This window comes from Phaethon aethereus (assembly GCF_964289735.1).
Source record: "Phaethon aethereus genome assembly, chromosome: 3".
Taxonomy (NCBI): Eukaryota; Metazoa; Chordata; class Aves; order Phaethontiformes; family Phaethontidae; genus Phaethon; species Phaethon aethereus.
In genome coordinates, this window is record NC_138576.1 from 39,719,983 (window position 1) to 39,743,141 (window position 23,159).

The window sequence follows — 23,159 nt, forward strand, 5'->3', positions numbered from 1 at the left end:
AATTAAATCTTTAATCATTTACAAGACTTTAGCTTAGCTAAGCAACATTAAAATATTCTAATTAGATGTGAACAAAAGGTTCTGCAGGTTCAGTTCTCGTTAGAAAATTTTCATTACCCTACACAGACTTTTCTTTGGAGGAAAATATTCTAAACTTACTGTTCTTTTTGTTTTGTTTTGTTTTAAATAACAGCTTGACAATTTATGCAAATTACATTGTGACCTGTAATGGATTAAAGTCATCATATGCATTTCTTAATTTACCATGGTACCATCTGTCTGCTGAAGTTCTCACTGATATTTGTGACAAAGCTCTCAACTCAAGGTACAACTCTTTATTTTGATAGCAAAAAGATCTCTAAAACTATAGTGTAGGGTATCTTAAGTAAAATAACAATCAAAGTAACCAAACAGCACAAATGTATTTCTCAGATTAATTTTTATTTTCTGGTGTATAATTAATACGATTTCTTAATCTGAGTTTCTAACCATGTATTACAATTTAGAAAAAGTTTTCTGCATCTTAAAAAATTAGCTATCCTTAGGCTTCCTAGGCAGAAGCATTCTGAATATTTTAATGCTTTTTAACTCCTGCTAGTTTGTTCATTCTTCATTAAATATTTACAGTTTCACTTTCATGGCTTCTTCAGGCCAGGTATAGGAGTCAGCCACAAAGCTGTTATAATCAGTACTGTAAACCTGAGAGCGGATGAAGGCTTCTAGGTCCTTGGGCTGAGGATAGGTGGAGGCAGTGTTATTCCTGTAGGCTTCTTCTGCGATCTAGAAGGATGCATTAAAATCCTAATTAGTGCTGATAAACTATTTGAGTACATTTAACAGGTTTTAAAAACAGAAGTTCAAAATCAATGTAAAGTCTTACATCATCTTCTGCGGTGCTGAAAGTCACCTATATTTATACTATTTATACGCTATATACTATCCGGGATAGTATATAGCGAATAAGACTAGGAAACAGGATGATGTTTGCATTTAAGTGAGTCTGACATGCTACTTTTGAATGGGATTACATGTCTTTGCTGTTACAAAGCTCCTCCTCATCCAGTAGTATCTTAGCTTTTATTGTGCAGCAGTGGATAAAATATTCCACAAACCCTGCCTGGACACAGAGTGTCATTTTCTCTCTTGACAAGCAACTGATAATCACAAAGGGCCAAAAACCTTCAGCTGTGCAGCTCGCGTGACTGTAAGCCTGGGGACCAGCTCCTAACTGGTGGACAGTACAGTTTGGGCTCTACAGACATAAACACCTGCTATCGTTCTGTATCTTTGCTTCTTGTGTTTGCACTATATTTACATTTAGGGATTTAATTTTGAAACTGCTACTTGTCCAAGATGGATTGACATAAACCAACTTCAACTTATGTGAAGGTGTGTTAGTTGATCAAATCAAATGCTCGATTATGTAGAGAGCACGGGAAGAAAAGAAGCCACAAAAGACTGAAATTACTTACCTTCACAGCAATTTTCAGTGACACGTGCTGAATAGTGACTAACGGAGGGTACAGACGACCTTCCTGTAAATTCTCCTCTGAAACTTGCTGAGCTATTACCTAGAAATAAAGCAGACATGTTTATCTTGAAATGCGGGTGCAGCTGTAGCTTTATTAGACAGTGATCTACTCTTAAGCAAAGAAATGGTTCCACTTTGGCAAATCACACAGACACTGCTTAATCCACCTAGGCAGTGGTTTTTACAACCAGCCTTATCATTAGGAGTAGCTACACAAGGCTAGAAATCTAGGGAGTTATACCCTTTTCTCACTCAGACCATAAGACGTATTCAAGTCTTGAATAAGTCCATGACACACATAAACTAGCAAATAGTTCACCATGAGATATAAATTCCAGCCATCAATTGTAATCAGGTCAAAGACTGCTAAAATTAAAGAAGCACCTGTTATTCTGACAGTTGTGAAGTCATCCTGTGCAGAGAACAGAGCTGAAACCCTGAAGTGTAAAATCCTTCCCATAAAGTTACTGGTGGCTGAGCAGGCTTCTTGTGCCTTCATATCTAGCCTCTGTGTGATCATAAAAGTAAGTATGATCAAACACAGAACAAAGTAAAATAAAAGTAGGATTATCCAGGGTCTTTTAAAGCCCTGCTGGTCATTGCAGGCAGGTTAGAAATAGAAGGTTTAATGCTAAATTCTGGCTTGCTGGGACAGAAAAAAACAGTGCTGCTAGAAAACGTCTGTCCACTCCGCTTGAAGACTGCAGTGGGTTTGTCATCTCAACCATACCAAGTAACTAAAGAAATTACTTTGTTCTTTGCTTGGTTTTTCACCAGACTGACCAGGGGAAACAAGTAATGATACAGAAGTTCTGATGCACGTCTGAGTGGAGCATCTCCTCTGTGGCCTGAGTACTTTTGCTTGGTCTTCCTATCAAGACTGGAAATGTTTTGTTGTCATCTCCAGCAATGAACAGATCAGGAAAGCATAGCAAGCTGGAGAAGTTGCTTTTTACTGTTTACTCATTGGCCATATGAAAAACCTTCTGTTACCATGAGGTGTGAGGATGTTTTCCACAGAGGAGAGGCACTGTTTGCACTGTCTGCTTATGGGCTGAATTTATGACCTTCCTCTATTCCCGCAACCTTTTAAGAAGCAAAGGGTCCTGAGGCTGGCTTTGGGTCTAATGATATTTCTGTTATCATTAGCTAAAATTTGTTTTTCATTTGGGGATCTGAAGTAGAAAATGGCCTTTCAGGATGATCTAGATTGGGATCTGCTAAGCCTGAGAATTGGCTGATGCCAATTCACTAACCTGTTTTCTACTTTGTAATCTCTTCGGTGGACTTGAAGGTTTCATTTCTTTAACTCCCCACCTTTGTACTTTTTAGGGAGCTGCTAGTTAGAACCACATCTAAATATTGTGTAACCAAACTAAGCACAAAATTAATATATTAAAAATGGTCTGACTTTATGCAGTTTTTAATAGCCACCTTCACTAACATTCTCTATTACAATTCTCAAAACAAGTTATTAAAAAACATGAAGAGATTTGCATCAGCAGAATCCAAATTTCAAATTTTTCTATCTTGCTTTGGGACAGAAAGGAAATGACTGTAATGGAGGGATGTCCTCTGCCCCTTGAACAGCTGGGAACACATTCACAAGGAAAGGAGGTTCTTTGTACAGCACAAGCTCATACTGTTTAAATCTGTTACAGTTTATAAGAAGTTTCCATTCATATTTAGTACATGAGGCTTGCTCCTGGAGTGTATCCTTCCATTTAGTTTCATCCAAAAAGAAACCAGTCCCCCTCTCCTCCCAAGACCACACCACACTGTGGACCAAGGTGGAGCATGTAGGGACACCAGGGAGATGTGCTCCAGAAGACCATTCTGATGCAAAATAGAAGAGTAATGTAGAGGCACCCCGAGAGTTCCCATCAGGAGGATGATATATGTTTGTGCAATTACAGCTTAGGTAACAAAAGGTTAGAACAAATCACTGTCTTGTCCAGGAGCGTGGGGATACTGCTGTGTGATGTAACTTATAGGGGTATTCTGCGGATGGAAGGAAAACTCTGGTCTGGATAGCATCCGGTGGAGCCATGTATGACCCATCAAGAGGTTCTAAAAACACCAGGGAAGTCCAGGAAACACTGTGAAATGAAACTGGTAACATGGCCCAAAGAGAAAGCAAGAAGTGCACTTCTGAGGGAACGTACTAGGAAGATACTTGAAACAGAGCACAAACGGCTTCCTACAGTTCCTGTTGTATGTGGGAAACAGGACCTCGTGTAAAGGAGTAAAGAAAAATTATTTGTTTACATTTTAATCTGGTCTTGAGAAGTGCAGCAGAGATAAAAACTCACTAGGGGGAGCTCAGACAATGTAAGATCTAGTTTTTGCGTTCCATAATAGCAGCTAGGTTATTTTAAAATGATACACAGCCCTTTAATAAAACAAGACGTGCATCTGAATGTGTAAAGAGGAGCTTACATCACGAGATTTCTGCTGTTAACAGTTCACTGGGGCTCTGCAGGAAAGATGAAATCTGAAGAAATCAACAGCAAGTTGCTGTTAGTGTAATACATCACAAAAAAAAGGTTCAGCAGTAGAGTACTTCTGTTTTGTGATGGGGTTGATAGAAAGCAAGCCACAAAACATTTGGGCAGTGCTCCAAGTGGGAGAGGTAGCATGCTTAACTAAATAGATGCCATGCTGTTCTTTCTGACATACTCCTGTAACGGCATTAAAAACTATGCAAAAACCACAGAAAGAAGCATTTTCAAAGAGAATAGCGCCGCCTTCATGTGGTCTCTGAAAAACGCTCCTTGAGAACATCAGTTCAGTGGCAGGGGGAAAAATGGGGAATCAACATTTGGAATTATTAAGAAAATAAGAGGTGATGCAGAAATGTAATTATGCCAATGTATAAATTCACAATGTAACACTGCTTTGAACAGTATGCATTTTTGCTTTACCTACTTCAAGCATGAATCGGGTGGAATCATGACTGGTATAAAGAATAACAAGGTCCTTTTTTTTACAAGGGGACAAAAACCAACAAAATAGACTTGGGGGGAAAAAGGTGAAGACTGAAAGAAAATACAAAAGACAACAGAAGGTGAACACTTCTCAAATTATCAGACAGCAGAAAACCGTAAGAGGAGAGTTTCTTCTTCCACAGAACTCATAATTAAATTGTGACACTAATTGCCAAAAGATGTTAAAATGTATAAACATGCTTAAAAAGTCACTAGGTTAATTTATGAAAGAGAAATCCATACAGGGATAAAGCTTCCATTATAGTACAGGCTGTCAGAAGATGAGAAGCCATTTCAGCAGAAGGATCACTCTGTATTTTCCCCTTATTTATCCTGTTTTCCTCAGCTTCTGCTATTGATTACTGATTACAGGAAGATACCGAGCTGTTTGGATCTTAGGTCCAACCCAGTATAGCTATTAATTCAAATTTTTTAATAGAGAAATTAGCTAAGCCTTATTGCAGAACCTAAATGAAAGGCAGCTAAGACAGGACAAATGGCATAAAGCAAATGAGGGCATCTTGGCTTTTGGAGGACGTATTCCCTATAATGAAAGGATTTAACAGCATTATTTCTGGAGTAACGTAACAGTAGGTCACGCATGCCAAGAATATTTTATTAGTTCATAATTCTCTGTCCCTTTTGTTGTGTTTGGTAGGAATTATAAGAATAGGTAATGACCCTTGTCATCACAGAGCAATTGCCTGCAATTAAAATGTATTACAGCTCACAGTGCCTTAGATTTATCATCCAAAATGAAAGTTACATTCTATTGTACTTGGCAGGAAGAAACGAACACTGAAAGTAGAATGGGTTGTAGATACAATAAGCTATTTGTGACTTTTATCAGATTTAATTGTAGAGGTGGCAAAGCAGGCAGACAGGAGGTGCAGGCATGCAGCCTGGGCTGCTTATCTTTTATACTTTTTTTTTTTTTCAGGTAAGCTACCACTACAATCTGAGAAGGCCCTTCTGTCCAAAATGCATGGTTTTGGTGCTTCAAATTTTGCAGCATCTTGGGTGCTTCCATTTCAAATGGAGAATACTAACCGCTATTCTAAAACCCACATGAAACTATTTTGATTTTATCCTTCCATTAAAAAAGCAAAAAAAAAAAAAAACAAAAACCACTTTTGCCTTTACTTCATACTGTAATTTCAGCTAAGGGCCTAGGCAGCCCTCCTGGCCTTCACACCCCTGACACCTCTTCTGGCAAAGATTCCTCTGAAATCCCTCAGTCGTCGCCTTGCTCAGTAACTGGCTGTAGCCCACCCAAGCCCCCGTCACACACCGCCTCTCACATAGGCAGGGAGACCAGGTGGGACTGCTCCTAGCTCCAGCTGTAAGGCGAGTAGCTATCCATTGATCTTGCCGCCAATAGAGACTTTCCACGCAAGGAAAAAAAAATATATTTTGACATGTCAAACTTTTCTAGGGATTTTACTAGAGGGTGGCAATTATGTAGCAAAACTGCTAGCAAAACAGACGAGTCAGGAGAGAACCTCTACCCCAAGAGAGAATTTAAAAGCTTCCTTGCAATTTCTGATACCGTCTTACTTCCCTGACTGTTACGTTTCTTTGTTAAGTTTCTTTGTTCAGAACTGATTTTTTTGTGACTTAGTAGACTGCCACTTGAAACGTCATTCAATCCACGTATGTGTCACCTTTCATCCACAGAACTCTCTATATAGGAACCATTTCACCCAAACCAAAATGAAGCAACTTCTAGAATTAAATAAGACAACTGTTTAACACAGCAGTTTAGTTTAGACCAGTAAGTGAGGATCATGATATCCAACTGAAATTACAGGGAAGGATTTAAAGGGAGGATATAATTATCCAAAGACTTACGAGATGGATTATTGCCCTCCTAAGATGGTTAAAGCCAGTGGAGACAGTCTGGGCTTTTTACTAATTTTAAAGATGGAAATAGTGAATATCTTTCTTATAGAGGGCAAGCTGCTGGCAAACTTTTTTCAAAGATGCCACAGTACACACCTTAAAAAAACCCTTCAGAAATCCAGCACAGGCAGCGTGCAAGTGCTCACCCTTTAAGAAAGCTTCATATCACATACTGCCAGTCGTAGGATCATGTTGCCTATCAGTTGCCTCCAAGTGATAGTAGAAGGGCATTTTCTTCCCTTTAATCCATGAAGAGGACACAAAGGAGCAAGAATCCTGGAATGCAATATCCCTTAGAGAACCTGCAACAGCTGAGTCAGGCATTCTCAGTTCTGCTAATTGGGGCAACTTTTTTTTCTTCTCTTTATTTTTTTTTTAATTGTTCCATAATAGTTGCTAATAGCACTGCTCTGAAGCTTCCTCTGTGTGTTGCCTACACTATCCATGTATTTCCAAGCATGCTTACACAGCATCTCTGAAGATTAGGACACCGCACTTTCATGAAGTTCTGGGGATTGTAATTTATATGAACTGGACTGGGTAGACATTACCACTGAAGTGCATCTAGGTTGATTAGAGTTAACTTGGTAAAGTGAAGCTAGCCTCCTTCCTTATTTCCACATCCTTTAAAAAAACCCCAAGGCATCAGGCTTTCCGTGACTTTGTATGGACATGGTCAGACCACCATGCACTGCAGGGCTCTCTAATAACCGTCTGTATGGAGCCTGGGCTCTCTCTGGGCAGGGTGAGCTTGGAAGCACATTCCTGGGTGCAGAGTAGCCAGGAGCTTGAGCATCACTGGTTATCACATCAGTCAACAGAAGGAAGCCAAGTCATGTGAGGTTCATTATGTTGCTCCTGGTGCCAGCCAAGAGCAGAACCAACAGAGGCAACGGAGGAGACAGGAACTCCAGAATAGGGCAGGAAGGGGGTGAGGTGGAAGGGGTCAGAGGAAGGAGTAGTAAGGGTGCTATGATGCTGTAGTGGATGAAGAGCACAGATGCTGGACCCAGAAAAGCACAGAAAGTTACAGTTTTCTTAAGTGAGAAACAGCTACAGAAATATTGTCTTACTGTTATTTTAAAAAATTGTGTTAAGCATTTGATTTCAACTAGTGCTGGTAAATTTGTTTGAGTAAGAGATTCTAAAATAATAAAGGGAGAGAAGATTCTTCTCCCGTATATGTTGTAGATACAATCCTGTGCATTTATGATGTCCTACTGTAAGACAGTGGATGTCAGATTTTGAGCAATCCCTGGAAGTAGATGGTGAATGACTCCTAGAACCAGAAGCTTTCTGTTCATCTCTTGCCCACTGAGTGGAGATAAAGAAGGAGACATCAGATGTTGGATAATATCAGAACAAAGTTCATAAAAAAAAGCCTGAAGAAAGAAAAGAACGAATGCAGAAGAGGATAATAAAAAAAATGGGAAGAATAACATGGCAATTGTGTCAAACTCTGGTGCAAGGAACCACATGGCAATGGAGCACTTTCACCAGCTCTTGACAAGGGATGTCCACAAAAAATTATGCCAACAGGTCTGCTCAAAAATAGCAAAAAGCTAAAAAGCTGAAAGAAGTTCAAATAATTTTTGCAAGCAAAACACCCACAAAAGTCACCCCAAAGCTACCAATATGAAGATATAGTTCCTTTCAATCTAAAATCAAACCTATGTGCACCTGTATGCAAACTGTTCATATGTGCATTCACCTGTAATAATACACTACTAAAGTCTTTATCTTTTTTCCTTGCCAACAGAAGGTGAAGTTTATATCAGCTGACCTTTGGACCAAGTATTAACTTTTTAAAAATAACTTGTTCAAATAGAATTTATGAAAAACAACATACCCTGCAAATAAAGACCTTACACAGACAGCACTATTTTTCCAATTTAAAATATAATGTTTAACTATTTCTGTTTAAATGTTCAATATTACCACGTTACTAAATTACGGAATTTAAATATTTTTTTAGTACAATACCTCAGCAGTTGTGAGGAACACGTCCTCGCCAATATGTTTCAGTCCACATGAAATAACACCAAGGGCAACTCCTGGGAACACATAGGAATTGTTACCCTGGCCAGGATAGAGAGTTTGTCCGCTTGGAAGAGTGACAGGATCAAAAGGACTTCCACTGGCAAAAATGCCACGTCCCTAAATTGTAACGAGAAAGCCAAAGAAAGCACGTTAGTTGAGAGGATGCTGTTGAAATACTTCACACATCCTTTTAAATATCTACCACTGTGGAAGCTGGGCTGCATCCATTTAACATGTCTTCTGAGAGGGTGCTAGAGCTATTTGACTGAATATGTTTCAAAAGCATCAGGATGCTGATCCTAGAGATCACTGGCGATTCTCTGTGGCTGCGTGATGTCAGAGAATAACGGCTGCCTTATTCAGGTAAGACTTATCCGTAGAATTTAGAGGAGAAAGTGAAAGCCAGCACTCATTATTCACTTTGTGTATCCATGCTAGAAGAAGGGCACATGGGAAGAAGGTATACACCCGGAGTGTAAAACTCAACATAGACAGTACTGTCATGGTAACAATGAGTCATGCTACTGCATTTTTTCCCAACTGCAGATCATCCGCAACAATGACACTCAGGCCACTAAATGTTGCACTTCTGGATGTGGCAATTTCTGAGGACCTGTGGACAGGCAGAGCTCTCTGTTCCTCCCTTCGTCAGGCCCCTCAACAGAATGACTGAGGTGCAAGCTCTGTCCCAGGAACATCATCCCATGGTGCAACCTAAAGCACAACTTGGTGATGGGACCTCCTCTGCTGGGACCTTGTGGCTCTCCTTATTGTAATATACTGAGCAGGGCTTGGGCACCAACTCAGGCACTGGTGTGTGATCACCCAGTACTGATAAACCACCAGGATGTTTCCCAGCAGATTTTTGGGTAGTGCCAAGTAGCACTGTTGCCACCAGGGCCCGAGCACCATGCACAGACTGGTCCCAGCAGGCAGTAGGGAGAAGCCAGCCTGTTTTGGGGAACTAGAGAATTTACCTGTACGGATATGTATGTTACACCATAACACTTGTCCTGAGGACAAGAGAACTAGCTCTAACTCAGTTTATGTTGTAGTTCATGTGGGACATCTAAATCTTTTCACAGGACCCAAACAGAGGCATAGCTCCATGCTGGCACACAGCATGCATCGGGCAGCTGCAGGGAGGGACAGAAGCCTATGGGGTGACCCAGAAGTAGAGACAGGGCTCATGTTGCTAACGGCTTAACATTAGCTAAGAGGAATATTAGGCTTGGTGTCACTCAGTAGCATGCGTCTTCAGAGCTGTCATACCATCGGAGTACCAAGAGATGGGCTGTCAGGGAGCTGCAAGTCTGACGGAGTCTCACTGTTGCCCTGGAATGAGGAAGACCCCGATGGGAGCTGGTGACGGCACCATCAAGTGCCGTTCAAGGGTGGCAGAAGAGGCACCTCAGAGGTTACTCGCCTGCAGCACTACTATCCAGGTTCTCCCCAGATCATTCCTGACACACAGGGAAAGAGAAGTAATTTCTACAGCAGGCAATGCAGTTTTGGACTAATGAGGGGAGTGACATTGTGCAAGCTCTACATCCGCAGCCCAAAGGCCCCTGCCTTGCTGAGGAGGGAGCACCCTTGAATTTCAGCAGTAAATTTAGGTGGGGAAGAAAACCCAGCCTTTATTTATGCTAGCGTTGCTGAAGTGATAAATGTCACCGTTAAATACTTCAGAGGTGCTTTGTATCAGAAATATCTATGCCTATTTCAGAGAACTGGAAATGTGCATTTTAAAATATCCCACTGTTGCTATTCAGCTCTTCAGAAGAATATTTTGTTTGGTTTGGTGTCACACAGTATTATCATGGCCGGCTTATTATATGTTTTGGTGACAGATCAAATACTTCAGTGCATCCTCTGCTCTGCCTGTTGACCAGTTGTCATTACCCACTATGACCAACCTTTCATGTAGGCCTCTTCCCTGGCTCTTGCATTGTGCTGTAATTGTGTACTGTGCAGTGGGGAACAGGCATGCTAAATTTGTCTTTTAAACACTGTGAAACTGTTCTTCAAACTGCCCTGTATTTGCCAAGAAATCCAAACACAATCCGCTATGAAACACATACAGTCAAGTACTCATACATTTCAAATTCGAGACTGAATTACAGGATAACGTGTTTATTAGCACTTCTGTAATATGATAATAAATAAGCAAGTACAGTTCTCTCAATTTTCACCTATGTTTCCATAATAGAAATCTTTGTAGAATCATAGAATCATTAAGGTTGGAAAAGACCTTTACGATTATCCAGTCTAACCATTAACCCAACACCACTATGCCCACTAAACCATGTCCCAAAGTACCACATCTACACGTTTTTTGAACATCTCCAGTGATGGTGACTCCATCACCTCCCTGGGCAGCCTGTTCCAATGCTTGACCACTCTCTCAGTGAAGAAATTTTTCCTAATATCCAATCTAAACCTCCCCTGGCGCAACTTGAGGCCATTTCCTCTTGTCCTATCACTAGTTACTTGGGAGAAGAGACCAACACCCACCTCACCACAACCCCCTTTCAGGTAGTTGTAGAGAGCAATAAGGTCTCCCCTCAGCCTCCTCCTCTCCAGACTAAACAACCCCAGTTCCCTCAGCCACTCCTCATAAGACTTGTGCTCCAGACCCTTGTAAAAGGAGTCAATTGCCCCAGTTCTTAATAAAGAATTATTTTAAAGATTCTATATCCTGTATTGAACTATTTTCTTACCCTAAAGAGTATTTATAAAATCTCAAATGAAAAGCATGCCACTATTACACAAAGTGGTACAGTTTAAAAACGGGCATAAGGCTTTAATGATTGACAGTTACTGATGCTTCGGTTATAATAAAGTCTGTGAGTCTTTCCTGACACCAATAAAAGTTATTAAATGCTTTTATGAGGGTGCAAGCATGTATTGACTTCAGTGAAATTGTATTGATAAAATCTGAAAAACCTGTTGCTTTAACTCATTTTACCTACACACAAAGACATGATTAGTACTTGCTACTCCACCCTCTGTCTTCCTCCCATTTTAAATTTAATTTCAGATTTACTCTTCACTACATATATAGGAGAGATGTTAATCTTTGGTTACCTCTGTATATTTGTAGCACTGCTCAGCAGTGCATTCTGCTTTGCTGGTAGGATTGCTGAGAGCAAAAATAATAGGACGTTTGTTTAAGGCAGCCATATCCTGAAGAATTTGTTGAGTAAAAGCACCACCAATTGCAGCAACTCCTAAAGAAGAAAAACACACATTTAACAAGCAGACAAATGCAATCGGTTCAAGGTAAGACATGCATGTCACTGAAAAGAACAAAGCTCCTTTTACTGCATACCTCCCTCTTTAAAATGGAGTTCAACCTTTTTCCTAACATGGTTAAAATAAAGTTTTGTATAAAAGATTTTGCAACAGTGAAACTTCAGTATTATTCCTAACGTAAGGCAGAAACTATTCACCCCTGTACAGCTTGGTAAAATTCTCACTTCACTTTTCTCAGGCCCCTTAAATAAAAAAAGTAATGTGTCACCTAACCTGCAGGTAAATCCAATAAGGAGTAGAAAGATACAACTCTGTCTCCTAAAGTCTCATGCAATAGACTGGATAGTTTCTCCCAAATCCAGTGTATTAGATTTCAATTTTTTCTAATGTGACAAGTAAGGTTTCTGCCTTCTACAGCTGATCATTCTGTCATCTCCAGCCTCAGATGATGCAGCATAATCCCAATTTTGAGTCTAAGGCTTCCCTGACAGCAACAATTTTTGTTAACACATCCCTTTCCATCCCACCAGAGATGCTTTTCTCTTCTCTATACTGTACTCACAACCAGAAAGGGGTGTGTGTGCTGTTTTTGAGATGCCAATAAGCCTGTATTTCTGCCTAACCTACAAGGGTTGGGAATTCAAGGATGAGGTCCTTGCTCTCCACGTCTTCAGTGAAAAACAGATAAGCAGACCTTGGAGTAAACCGAAGCATCTTTATGTCCAGGGAGGCCCCTATCACTTGGCTTGTAGAGAAGGGAGCTTCCTCCTCGCTCAGACCCCCAGGGCCTGGCTCCCTGCTCTGCTTTCCACACAGCATCCAAGTTTCAACAGCAGGAAAAAAGCTGTTGTTCCCTCTCTTGGGGGAGCAGGAATGGATTCAAACCCAGGCCAGCAGAGGGTCTCTCTAGGGTCAGTACTCTAACCTCTCATTACTCACACACAAATGAGCATCCCAGCTTTGCTCCCTCTAAAAGGACAGCTTGGTGTCTGCCCGAGGAGAGCACAAGGTACTTGTGAAAAGGGGTCCTCACTTCGCAGAGCTGGCCAGAAGGTCATACACGCTCCAGGTCTAGTATTTCTTAAAGGTGTCTCAGAGTATTTTTTACTGCTTCTATATAATGCATGGTATTATCTTACAGAGGCATCTTCAAGCACAGCCTATGCCCTCAATAGAGAGAGGTAGGTGCCCTACTGAAATTTCCTGAATTGTTTTAAACTGAACTTTCCCAAGAGGTCTACTGAAAGCCCAAGCACCCTACAACAGGCTCTTTAGATGCTGTTTAGGTGCTTAATGTGGGCCCAATAATGTCTAAGACCCATTTGATTTTGCATCTGGCCAAATCTCCTTTGTTCTGATCCCTTGGTAACAAAAGAGGCAACTCCTCAATTGATGGAAATCGATTACTTCTCTCAAAGTTTAAACATCTCTTGCTCAAACATTTCTGTCACATACTACTACTTTTTGAAAATCTGAGCTCTCTGTACTTCACTTTCTACGAATGGACAAGGATGCTTAGATGCAAAAGATTTGCTAGACCACCTGGGCCACAGTATGCTTGATGAACAGTTATGGCAGTCATGATTTTGACCCGCTTGTGTAAGCCTTTTATACACCTTAGTTTCTGGTTAAGTCTGCAGTTGCCACATGTTTAATGTCTTCTAAAACTGATTCTGGACAGCGAATAGTAAGAATGACAACTATCTTCTGATACAAAGTTAAAACAAAATGCTCTGAACAATCTCACTGACTACTTCTTTTTTGGTTTTTGTTTTAAAATTGCGATGTCTTATATTTGGTCAAGCTAAACTGAGGCTTTTCCTTGAGCCGTTGGAGGCGATTAAATTGTGTATGGGGGTTCACTGAGACAGAGTTAAGTAAAACACTGGGAGGAGGAGTATCAACTTATTTCCCCATGACTCCTGCTGTCCAGGGGATGATCCTGAATGACTCATCCTCCAAACCAAAAAAAAAACCCCAATATTAATTTTGATTGCTGTTTCTGTTGGAAGAGCCTTCATTACACAGTATGGATAGGAGAAAGTGACCTTGAGGGAAAGCACTGCATAGACATATATAAAAATGACATAGAGTAAGCATCCATATTTCATGACAGCAAACATTCCCTAAGCATCCACACACCTTTATCTAGATAAATATCAGAGATCATTCAATCTATTCTTCTGTTCCACTAGGTTTTTCAGCCTTGTATTCTACTAAAATTCTCTAGACTACTTGGTCTCCATCTTTCAGTCATATCTTTATGTAGCATAGAAAAAGATAAGCTTCATTTACCTAATTCATGATCATTGTCAAAAGCAGATTTTACTGAACCAGGACCATGTGGTCTAGGCATAGTCAAAAAGGTAGCTCTTAAAATGTAAGATAATTTTCACTGTGGCATTTCAGATTTGCCAGCATCTGATGAATGATTTTACTAGCCAGACAGATTAAATTTCAAGACTTACATATTAAAAAAATGATTCAAGAGTACTTGCAGTTCATTCCTGAAACTGCCACTGAAATATAATAACCAAACTGCAGAAAGCTGAGCAATCCTTTACTGAGATCCCAAATCCTGCAGCTTTTATGAAAGAAAAAGTCTTTGTAAAATCTGTGTTTTGGTCTGCACGAAGGACCGGTGGCTAAAGACCTAAATATGAGGGAAAAGAAGAGCCAGCTATAGCATGCTCGTATTTGCACAGCTGAGTTTTCTCAGCCTAAGTTTGAGGTTATTTGTATTACACCATCCACATTAAATCAGAAGTAATTTAGGAAGGTGATAAGGTTCTCCATCAGTTGTTTAAACCAACTCAGATTATTCCCTCTGTAAAATGGATGGCTTAGAGTGAAAGCAGTGTTACATGCTTGGGTAGCTACTATTTGTTCAGTTGCTTAATAGAGTCCATTATGCGCCTAGTGTTTTCTGAAAACACACAAAGGTAAACTCTGTTCAGCGGAACTTGATCTTGTCTTCAGACAAAGCCACATCCCCATTTTTCTCCAACAAAGAATAAGGTTGTCGGTTTAAAGTAAAAGAAATTACCTATTAGCACAGATGGTTTTATATCTTTAACAATATCTTCTAGATTTTTCATTTCACTATGTTCATGGGCAAAACGTTGTTTCTCAGATGTTAATGAGGCACGCCCCTGAGTAAGGAAAAAAAGAAAAAGATATTTATTATAAATGTAATGGAACCTAATATCCTGGGAAAATCAGTTTACAAAGTATCTGGTTTAACATGTCCTATTTTCATTTCTACTTTTGCGTCTATCACCAAATACCATATTAGACAAAGTTACACTGTGCACAGCTAACACACCTAGGATAATTTAGGATGAATCTATTTCTCTAAGCAGTAGTTAAATTAAATTCAGTAACTTTAAATTCATAACTGCTCTAGAACACTTCTATATTAACAATTATATGAAAGCATCATTAACTTCTTCTTTAAAGTATTCTTAAAGCTGTTTTACCTGTTAACATTTGGTCAAATGATAAAGCATAAATATATTTATATAGCAAACAGTACGGATGTGCCAGGGCAGGGGAGATTCATAACTTAGCAGAACAAAAATAGTTTCTCCTAGCTTTTTCAGCTTTGCTCTCGTCTAAAACTGCAAAGACTGGGGGGGGGGGGTGTGGTGTGGTGTGTGTGTATATAGAATATAGGGGAGCCTGTACCTCACTCCACATTTTTCATATTTAAATCATTCATTCTTAAGGATGGAATAAAAATAATTCTAACCAGATGTCTGGTGCACCATTTTTGAGTTAACTAAATTGACTCAGCTGTGAAACAACTTTCGCCCTGATCTGTACCGGCAATTTCCACCCATCGATGCCCAGCAAGTTTTCCAAATGGAATAGGATAGATGCAGGAAAAAGGGGTGTAGAGTATCGTTGACATTGACTGGGCTGCAAACAGGATTTGAGTTCAGTGTAATGTGGAGCGCAAGGCAAGAAGGGGCCAGAATTTGTGAAAATTACATTAGTTGTCTAAATACGTGGACCTCTGTCTGTACACAGGCATCTGAAAATTTCAGCAGAAGAGTTTAAAATGCATACACCTCCACCCTTCATTTTACTCTCTTGCCTGCAGAAAACATCACTACAAAGGCACTTTTCACACAGCAATCTAGAAGATGGTCCCAGCCCCTTAAACAACTTAAAATTTCAGACAGGAGGACGTAGATGATACAGATATATAGGCAAGTACACAAGGAAAATGGAACACTAAATGTAATTTTGACCAAATAGCCAGAGCAGATATAAATCATCTCCCCAGCCACATCTTTTCCAACTTGTAAGATGAACATTTCCTTAATCTTAGAAAGTTAATTAAGACTATACTGAAGTATTGAAACAAAATTCATTCCACGATTCCACCAAAGTCTACAAATTTGATGACTCCGACTCAATTTAGGACTGCGTATGTTATTGGAATCAAGACAGGATTAGTTTTTTAATGGCACTTTTGCTTAATTTTAGCAAAAAAGAGAAATCCAGTGCTACATTTCAGACAACGATTCTGCGATGTAGCAACATGTGGCTGTGCCAGTTCCACCACCGTAGCTCCTCTGCTGGTCCTTGGACGGCCACTGCAAGAGCTGGTAGGCAGGAGGGAAGGCCATTTTTCATTTCCAGTTGCACGAAAAGCGTTTCCATCCCAAGGGTACCACAGGAAGCCACGGAAGGCTGTTATGTGGTTGGGGCTGACTGAGCAGGTCTGCCCCACAGGACATCAGCTTCTCTTGGCTCACCCGTGATCACAAGGAATTTCCAGAGATTTCTCCTCTTCTACAGACTTTTCTTTTTATATGACCAAAATACAGAATTTTTAAATTAAGAGGGTTATGTCTGGATGTGCTTATACAGGTCTTAAGTGTTCTCCTAGAGCGATTAGCATGGAAATACTGTGATAGGGACACCTGGTTTCCTTTGTGGGTAAAATGTGAAATTCTCAGCCTCGAGAGAATGCCGCAATATTAACAATTTTTGGCATATTCACACTCAAATCATTCCACCGTCAATATGCATTTTGAAGTCTGCCGTGTCCCAGCACCCCAGCAGATGTCCCCACAGTCTAGACGCATCTCATTTTAAAGCAGGAATTTTTCTTACCATTTTCAGGGGAAAAATCTGAAGTTTTTCTTTTTAGTCACCAAAGAAAAAAATGCATTTATGACTTCCAGGCCAAAAGCTTGTTGCTAGGCATAACTCAAAATGCTATAATAAAAGCCACTTTTCATTCTAATCAGCTGGTTGGTTGACACTGAAATGCTTGACGGAGCCTGACTTGCAGGCCAGGTTTCCTGGGGAGCTGGGAATGGGTGCCATGGGCGACCAACCTGGGAATGGGTGCTATGGGCAACCAACCGATCCCACGCTGCTTCTTCAGTTGGTTCCTTAAATAGCTTATCAGGCTGCTGTTAAGGAAGCCATTTTTCAATCCGGTCTTAAAAGCCAGTCTCCAGGAGACTGCCCTGGGCTACCAAGAAAAAAAGAAATCACCTCTAAGAGCTATGACTAGCTCATTCTTCAGGCTGTGGCAGGCTGGTAGCTCTGAGTGCCTCCAGGTTTTGCACGTCTGGGCAGATCTCTCAGGAGAAGTGACCTCTGATTTTTCCACAGTGCATAACAGGTAAGAGGCCAGGCTGACATATTAGTGGAGAAAAATGTTGCTATTCTTTCATTTTTATTTTTAATCAAAACAAATAACCAAAATCCTGCATGAAATAGAGTTACTTCTTTATACAGTTTTACACTTGATTGTCTTTCCAGGACGTATTTCAACATTTTAAAATTAAGGTAATGGCAGAGCTGTTAAAACACTTACTGATGCAACAGCAAAGATTCAAAGCCCCATTTCCTACTGACACTGACAATCATCTCACATTTAATTAGCTACCAAGGAGTGCTCAAACAGTAAGCTGGATGTGATTCATTGCAACCCCTTCCTGGCCACTGGCTAGTGAGACTAGTGCTAGCCAGATGGGTGAGCTTAGGTCAGATTCACTTCTGCCCTATTTTAATTTCTATCTGCCCTGAATTTCACACAGGGCATTCTACCATTCTTAAAAAAAACAAAACAAAAAAAAAAACCAAAAAACCACAGCCCAAAACCAAACTGCAAATAATTTTAAATTTATTTCTTTATTCAGCTTTGGTCTGAATTAGCTTGATCCCGTTAGTCAGAATGAATCATGTCTCCAAGTAAATATTTTTCTAGTATATTAACTAAGAATGAAATATTAAATTCTGTGGCTTTGCAAAAATAACAACAGCTATGTACATAGAGATTTTTGCTTGGAAAATGTTTATAAAAGAAATTCTATGGTTGGGGGGGTTATTATATGTATTTTAAATAGATTGTCAGAAATGTATTTAAATTGTTAATTCAGTGATCCTAAAGGAGCTACATAACACCTCCCTAAAAACTGTGTCCAAGATTTCAAGACCAGCCAGTTGATTTGATTACAAAACTCCAATAATTTAGAGGACAGTGCTTCAGATAGTATTTTTTGTCCCCAAATTGGCAAATTCTTAAGTTCTGCTCTCCACAAAGCAGAGAGGCGGCAGCAAGAGCACGGTTAGCTTTCCTCCGTGCCCTGCCAACAGGGCAAGCAATTACTTGCAGGAAGAAACAATTCAGTTTTGTGCATGCTTAACCTCAAACTAAGGGGTTGCCAGTCCATTTAGTACAAGCTTCCAGACATCCGCCCCTGAATGCCTATAACCGGAATGAGAAATCACGGAGTTTTTGTCAGTCAGAGAGAGCAGAGGATGGAGCCAAAATGCAGGAGTCTCAACTCTGGATTTGTGTGGTTTTCTGTCTTGTCTCCCTCCTGACACTGGAGAGATGCAAAGCAGATGGACCTGTCAGTGCAGAGCTGCTCTGACTGAAAGATCTTCCAGAAGCGCAGAGCCCATCTTCTGACATTCCCATTTCCAGGCCCGGCTTAGCTAGCTTTTGTAACTCTGGCTATCTGCTGCTAGGAAATGAGCTGCAGAGGATCAGCACAAGGCAGCACAAATCAGAACCTGCTCTGGCCTGCTTGCGTCTCCATAATCCTAAGATACTAACATGGCAAACAGCTCACTGATATTTCCCTTCTTCTTCTAATAGGAAAAGGAAAAATTTAAAATATTCGATACTAAGAAAGAATTTGAATGAGCTCTGGGGTTCTGTGTATGAAGCTTTTAGTCTTTTAAGCAGAAACATCTTCTTCAGTCATATTCGTATTTGTCTTCTAAGTCCACAGCCTTGCTCTTTTACAGAATCACAGAATCACTAGGTTGGAAAGGACCTTCAAGATCATCAAGTCCAACCATTAATCCAGCGCCACCATGTCCCCTAAACCATGTCCTGGAGCGCCACATCCACACGTTTTTTGAACACTTCCAGAGATGGTGACTCCACCACCTCCCTGGGCAGCCTGTTCCAATGCCTGACCACTCTCTCAGTGAAGAAATTTTTCCTAATATCCAATCTAAACCTCCCCTGGCGCAACTTGAGGCCATTTCCTCTTGTCCTATCACTAGTTACTTGGGAGAAGAGACCAACACCCTCGTCGCCACAACCCTCTTTCAGGTAGTTGTAGAGAGCGATAAGGTCTCCTCTCAGCCTCCTCTTCTTCAGACTAAACAATCCCAGTTCCCTCAGCCGCTCCTCATAAGACTTGTGCTCCAGACCCCTCACCAGCTTCGTTGCCCTTCTCTGGACACGCTCCAGCACCTCAACATCCTTCTTGTAGTGAGGGGCCCAAAACCGAACACAGTATTCAAGGTGCGGCCTCACCAGTGCCGAGTACAGGGGCACAATCACTTCCCTACTCCTGCTGGCCACACTATTCCTGATACAGGCCAGGACGCTGTTGGCCTTCTTGGCCACCTGGGCACACTGCCGGCTCATGTTCAGCCGGCTGTCAACCAGCACCCCTAGGTCCCTTTCCGCCGGGCTGCTCTCTAGCCACTCCTCCCCAAGCCTGTAGCATTGCATGGGGTTGTTGTGGCCAAAGTGCAGGACCCTGCACTTGGCCTTATTAAACCTCATACAGTTGACTTCAGCCCATCAATCCAGCCTGTCCAGATCCCTCTGCAGAGCCCTCCTACCCTCCAGCAGATCAACACTCCCACCCAACTTGGTGTCATCTGCAAACTTACTGAGGGAGCACTCGATTCCCTCATCCAGATCATCAATAAAGATATTGAACAAGACCGGTCCCAGAACCGAGCCCTGGGGAACACCGCTTGTGACCGGCCGCCAGCCGGATTTAACGCCATTCACCACAACTCTCTGGGCTCGGCCATCCAGCCAGTTCCTCACCCAGCGAAGAGTAAACCCGTCCAAGCCACGAGCCGCCAGTTTCTCCAGGAGAATGCTGTGGGAGACGCTGTCAAAGGCTTTACTAAAGTCCAGGTAGACAACGTCCACAGTCTTTCCCTCATCCACTAGGTGGGTCACCTGGTCATAGAAAGAGATCAGGTTGGTCAAGCAGGACCTGCCTTTCATGAACCCATGCTGGCTGGGCCTGATCCCTTGGTTGTCCTGCAGGTGCCCTGTGAGCACTCTCAAGACCAACCACTCCATAATCTTCCCCGGTACAGAGGTCAGCATTATTAAAAATTCAGAAAAACCAGCAGTCTAAAGACGTGCCCCTTTCCGTACACCAAGCCTTAACACACTCTCACTGTTTCACTGAAGGACTCCAGTGCTTGCCACACAAGGGAGGCATTTTTCCACGGGTTCCTAACAAAGGATATTATTGCACCGTTGTTCAAATAGCAGTATGAAGATTTATCTAGGCCAGACAGCAGCTATCTTAAGTTGTAGTATGCTTTCTATGATGTATAACAAGCATCTTTCCTGCATCAGGTGACACTCCCTAAATCCAAAAAGTCTTTCACACTGAAATCCACAGATGAACTAACAGACTTAACATGATACCTGTGCAGCTATTCAGAGAGGAAGATACAAACTCACACTCTTTCAATAGGAGGAAGGTAAAGTTAGAAAAAGAGACTATATATCCTTCTTGCTTTAACTTCCCAAATGCATTCAGCATCCCAAGAAAGAAATTTTAAAAAGCACCAACATTTCCTTATATAACTTTTCGCAATGCTACGTATTCTTATATTATTTCTTTATCATTTATAGAGTAAGTGATTTGCTAGGGGCATTATAATAAGTTCCCTTGAATAAAAAAAACCAAAAAACAAAACAACATACTAAAGTACCAGGAGGACAACCATAGCATCTTTAATGCAGACTCAGGCTGCCTGAATAAACTATACAATATACTTTCACTAGAATTCTGAAGGTGAAGAATATTAAAAACACTCGAAAAGATTAATACACCTTAAGTCCAAAGACTCAGTGAAAATGTCAGAAATTACTTCAGAGGGGAAAAGTATTGCCTCTATCACAGTACCATCTTGTACCAAGAAACCTATGGGATATTTTGGATTTGAACAAAAGCGAAAAAGCAACCTGAAAACAGATATGTTGCTATATTAGAAGTCACCATGGTATCTCAGATGGAAAGTAATATGAGCTAAATGCTTTATTAGCAATGAGTTACAATGTGGACTGTGTTAAGTCAGCAGATGAAGTACAGAGATAAAGAAACAATAGCAGCATTCTCTGATGGTGACATTATGTATGAAAGATCAAAGATCTTGGCAATCCTAAAATGTCTATACTCCCTAATGGATGACAGTCATTAGTGTTATATATTATTATTACAATAGTAAAATATAGTCACTAGGACACCAGGAGGTTTTAATTCAAGGAGCAAAAGGAAGTAACAGGACTCAGTAGTTAATAGTTTTATGAAAAACTGCTTGTACTTTGGATTTGAACTGAAAGCAGTTCTTAGGTTTAGGGAGGGTTCTTAAGTTTTTTGTTTTAGTGGCTGATGAACAGCAGAAGAAGCAAAGGAGATACTGGGATCAGACTTCTAGCAAATGTACATCACAGTTTCCACAGAAAGTTACTCATATCATCATATTATATAACCAAATTGAGACTCAGATAACAAACAAAAATGACCCATCAATAAAACCCTGAGAAAATTCATAGAAAACAGCTGTAAAAACAGGAGACCAGACTGCACAGCAGACATCTATATGGGATATTACAAAACAGGAGGCAAAGCTTACAAATACCACCAATGTGAAGTCTAATGCCACGGTCTGTTTGAGCCGGTCCTGCCGGGGCTGCCCCATGAAGCAGGGCTGAGGAGCCGAGCAGCTTTATGTCAGCGAGGTGAGGGACGCAGGGCTGGAAGTTCTCCAAGATTTGCCCTTTCCATCAGCCGGGAGGCAGCTGAGCATAAGCCAGAGCATGCCGATGACTGCGCTGTCCCTCATTACAGGCAGTGCTGGCACTCGTCCCGTCTCACAACCAGGGAGGCACAGATCTATTTATATAAACACTTGCCTCCATTTGACTCTGTCAACTGCAGCTTATTTAAACAAGAGAACAGAGATCAGTACACAGATAAATTAATAACTTCATCTGAAGTTCTTCAATACCGAAGACATGAGAACCACAAAAGACATGAGAACTGTAGACCAAAAAGCAAAGCAGTCCCTTAGTAAGCTGAGTATTTCCAACTGCTAAATGTTTTGGGTTTACTTGCATGTTTCCTGTGAGTTCCCTATTGCAGAGTTAAGAACAAATTAAAAAAAAAAAAAAAAAAAGCAGCTGCTAAATCTTCAAGGAATAAGGGGAAAAAAAAGGATGTGGTTAAGAGTCATGGGACAAGGTGGTGAAACATCTCCCTGTTGGGACATGATCTCTACATGGCTTCTTATCTCTTTCATCACAAGTAAATCCATGGTCTAAAAGTTGTTGATGAACCATCTGGAGGGCTCTAAGCAGGGGCTGTAGACAGCGCTGGGAGCTGAGGGACCTCTCTGGAGAGTTGCCCAGAAGCATGCAAGGGAAGGGACAGGAGAGGCAGAGACATGCTAGGAGGGGGCAGGCCGCCCTCCTTAGCCAGAACTCCAAGAGAGTGTTGGTTACGAGGCATCGCAAAATGCCAAAAAAAGAAAGGTGGAGGTATGGATACGGACTCCTTGGTCAGGGGTTACTGAAGCCCCAGGGCTTGCAGGTGACAGGCACTCCTGTGCTACCTCATTTAGGAACCAAAAAGCAGAGATATACGAGCCCTCCCGAATCCCCATACTGTGGTCCTAATTATAAAGTGACTGTGCCTCCTGCTCAGGCCCATAACCTAACACCTAAAGGTGAAGAGAGCAGATTAAAACCAGACGAGGGAACTTGGACACAGAATTAATAAACAGTTGGTTGCCAACTGTGTGAAAAACCACAACATTTTGAGGAGATAATGTCATAATGGTTGGCAGTAAAACGTACGATTTAGGTAAGAAATGTAATTCTGGTGTTGACTTTGAAACACATTGTTAGAAGA

At 41.0% G+C, this 23,159-nt stretch overlaps 1 protein-coding gene across 1 annotated transcript in view; it reads right to left on the reverse strand.

Annotated features, from left to right (window-relative positions):
* Nucleotides 1–621: 621 nt before the first annotated feature.
* Nucleotides 622–23,159, reverse strand: part of ME1 (malic enzyme 1) — a gene marked incomplete at its 3' end in the record, with an annotated part of 200,940 nt that continues 178,402 nt past the window's right edge. The window contains exons 10-14 of the mRNA XM_081998048.1: nucleotides 14,762–14,867; nucleotides 11,548–11,690; nucleotides 8,404–8,577; nucleotides 1,473–1,571; nucleotides 622–780 (exon numbers count right to left, since the gene is read on the reverse strand). Of these exons, the coding sequence (XP_081854174.1) occupies nucleotides 622–780; nucleotides 1,473–1,571; nucleotides 8,404–8,577; nucleotides 11,548–11,690; nucleotides 14,762–14,867 (681 nt within the window). The remainder of the gene's footprint in view (nucleotides 781–1,472; nucleotides 1,572–8,403; nucleotides 8,578–11,547; nucleotides 11,691–14,761; nucleotides 14,868–23,159) is intronic.